At 44.6% G+C, this 3155-nt stretch overlaps 1 protein-coding gene across 3 annotated transcripts in view; it reads right to left on the bottom strand.

Annotated features, from left to right (window-relative positions):
• The window catches only part of FDXR (ferredoxin reductase), a 32935-nt gene extending 31445 nt beyond the window's left edge, over positions 1-1490 (bottom strand). The window contains exon 1 of one of the 3 annotated variants that reach the window (XM_048490357.1): positions 1227-1490. In XM_048490357.1, the coding sequence (XP_048346314.1) occupies positions 1227-1305 (79 nt within the window). In that variant the 5' untranslated portion in view covers positions 1306-1490. The other 2 variants (XM_048490362.1, XM_048490359.1) reach the window with 2 other exon arrangements.
• Between the last annotated feature and the right edge of the window lie 1665 nt (positions 1491-3155).

Genomic DNA, 3155 nt, shown 5'->3' with positions numbered 1-3155 from the left:
CACACAACACTAAAACGGATGCCTGTATTTGGGCTTCAACCATACACATGAAGTGTACATGCAGCACAGAAATGTTACCTATTTAATCAGGCTCAACAGAATTGGTTTTGTGATCTAGTTCCATAGCACCATGCACAAGTGTGGCAACACTAAACCAAACTCTAGATGACAGATTAAGCATTATTAAGGAGATACCCAGTTGTGTAAATGCATTAGTGCAACTCTAAAAGGTGCATCTACATGGAAGTGTCCCGTATTATTGATCAGCCATTTAGTGCTAGAGTATAAGAAATGGGAAGATTTGCATCATTCTGCCCATAGTGGCCACATCAGCACCCTTTCTCCAACTTTGTAGACCATATGAGACTCTACTCCAACCATAGCAGTGATCATGATCTTTTTTTTTAAGAAGGATGTCTAAACTTTTGGTGATCCACTTCTAAAGTCCCCCTCTCCGACATAAAACAAACCAGTACACAGAAGTTCAAATATTTTTTTTTCATTTTTCATTTTTTCATTTTTAGAATGGTACTTATATGAAGACTGGATCTTTTTATCTGATTGTTTTAAAGGAGCTTCCTACCTTACTGTCGTAAATATAAACCTTATCCTACACTTGATGAAGTGAACTTTGGCTCGTGAAAGTCTAATGAACTCTGACTCATGAACGCCTATGTTAGAAAAAAAGTTGGTGCTACTAGATTCCTGTTTGATTCTGCTGCTACAGATTAACAAGGGTACCCACTCGTAATTATTTGCGACTTCGGAGACTAGCATCCTCCACCCAGGGGCATCTTTCCACACAGCCTGCAGGTCTCCACCGCTCTCCTCTAGCCTGCCTCTTCAACTCCGGGGCCCCAACTCTTGTGAAACCGTCCTCGGTACATCGCACGCTGCTTTGTCCACTGAGAGACCAGACCAGGCGAACCCCCTGATCTTCCGCTCCTCTGGCTGAAATCACTAGGGATTCTTCCCCCAAAACGTGAAAAGGGATCTTTCAACTCAATTATCCCTCTCCCCGAAACCTATCTGCAGAGCCCCCCAAATCTGGCTTTCCCACCCACCGATTGAAAACCTTCTCAATATCCTCCCACCGGGGAAACCATCTCCTCCCAGTCTCTCGGTCTCTCAGTTCTACTGGAACGGCCACAGCAAAGCCTCATCTTCCACCCCTGCAGCTCTCCAGTTCAGCCCAAGAATGGATGGAGGGACAGACCAGCGCTTACCGACGGGGGAGCCACCGGGCACCAGAAAGCGGAAGGCAGAGACCCGTTTCCAGCACATGATTCCCCCAACGGGACCCATCCTTAGAGCGGCGCAAACAGAACTCTACTGCCGACCATGCCGCTTTGCTCAGGTTTGCGCCAGAACGCAACACGTCCAATCACAAGGCGGGAGAGGTCTTTATTTAGCATAGATCCGCCCACACAACGCCGGCAAACCCCCTTTTCTTCCTCGGCCCCGCGGCTTGCCTGAGGAATTTTGAGGATAGCCTAGCTCAACCCCGGAAGTGAGCGGTGAAAAAGGAAGCGCTTGACGGAAAGCTCCGTTTGGACTCTATGGTGTATCCGCCACCGCTCTGAAGGGAGTCAAGCGGCGCTAACTTTGCCGAATGTGCAACCTAACCCGATTGCATTTCGGATAGGAGAGCGCCGGTCAAAATCAGGACCCCGTAGTTCCTCAGCGCATAACAAATGAATTCTGACCAGCCCTGACTCGTAATAAGGCTCTGCTCCCCCGGGTGTAGCCTTTTACGCCGCGAGTAGTGCCGTTACAAAAAAGGCTGGGGGGCTGGTAGTAAGATTTATCCATTTATTCCGTAGGAACAAAACAGGCTTGATCTACATCATAAAATGATTGCTTTAATGTGTTAGAGAGCATGCCTTTCCTGGAGGTTTAGGAATTCTCACTTTTATCCTCACACAGCCTTATGAGGTAGGTGAGGTGAAAAAATGACCCAAGATCCTTCAGCTTTATGTGGTAGAATGGGGATTTGAACTCCAGTCTCCCCTGTGCTTTTCTGACATTTTTAATTGTTTGTCAGGGGAATGTGTATCTAAGTAAACAAAATGCATTCTTGAAACTATGTAATCACCAGATATTACCAATCAGTGCCTTTTTGATATATGTAATCAGCCGTGATATGTTACCACTGCCATCTGTGCATTCTTTCCTTGACCTAAGCTTTTGCACGCTTTGTAGTAAACTGGGCATCTGCAGTACACCAGTAGATCTCTGAGTGCTAAGTTTGGCAATTCTTAAAGATGCTGCCTCCATTATTTTTTTGATTATATTTCCTTTTTTCCTTTTCAGTTTTTTCTTTGTTTTGTCTTTTTCCTGTATGGATAAAATAAATTTTGAGTGATGAATCTGGATTGACAAGGCCTTTTGACTCAAAAGTCTCTATTAACTGGAAAAGTGAAACTACTACTGAAATTTGCTCAATGACTGAAAACTGTAAAGAAATTAAAGCAATTAAAGTCCTTTTACGTACCAGATGGAAAGCTGTGATTGTGCTGAAAGCCTGAAGAAAGATTCATGATCTTAGATTTCAATCAGCTAAGAGCTAGATGTATGGGAGACTCTTAGAAACAGTGAAGAAATGGCAGAGAAGAAAGGCTATATAGCCATCTTTGCTTTGTCTCACAGAGAAGGGGGGGGGGCTGTAGGGGCTCTGAACCAGAGGTGGGATCCAACCAGTTCTCACCACTTCTCTAGAAGTGGTTATTAAATTTTTCTGAGTGCCGAGACGGGGTTACTAAAGCAACCTCCCTGCCCAATAGGGACTGGAGGTGCGTGTGTGCGGCGGCGCCACTGTTTGAATCCCACCACCATCGGAACCGGTTATTAAAATTTTTGGATCCCTCCACTGCTCTGAACACTGTATACTGAGATAATTAATATATGCCCAGACCTTCCCCTACATAGATACAATGGCTAGAAAGAGTTGAAGTCTCCTAAAAGATTGAAAAACATGTCTTGAGCTGGGTCTGATATCTGTGAACTAATAATGACCATGTTGACTTTTTGAGGACTCCTTGGTAAAAAGTTTCTCAGAAGTTTTTCAAAAACTGTGAATGCAAAGACCAGCCTGCCATCTTCTGGTCATTTGTAGAATAGCACACTTATGGGAAGAGCTGACTTAAGGAATTGCC

The sequence above is a fragment of the Sphaerodactylus townsendi genome, linkage group LG03 (genome assembly GCF_021028975.2).
Source record: "Sphaerodactylus townsendi isolate TG3544 linkage group LG03, MPM_Stown_v2.3, whole genome shotgun sequence".
Taxonomy (NCBI): Eukaryota; Metazoa; Chordata; class Lepidosauria; order Squamata; family Sphaerodactylidae; genus Sphaerodactylus; species Sphaerodactylus townsendi.
Note: the sequence above shows the minus strand (reverse complement) of the source record. Positions and strands in the feature narration are given on the sequence as shown.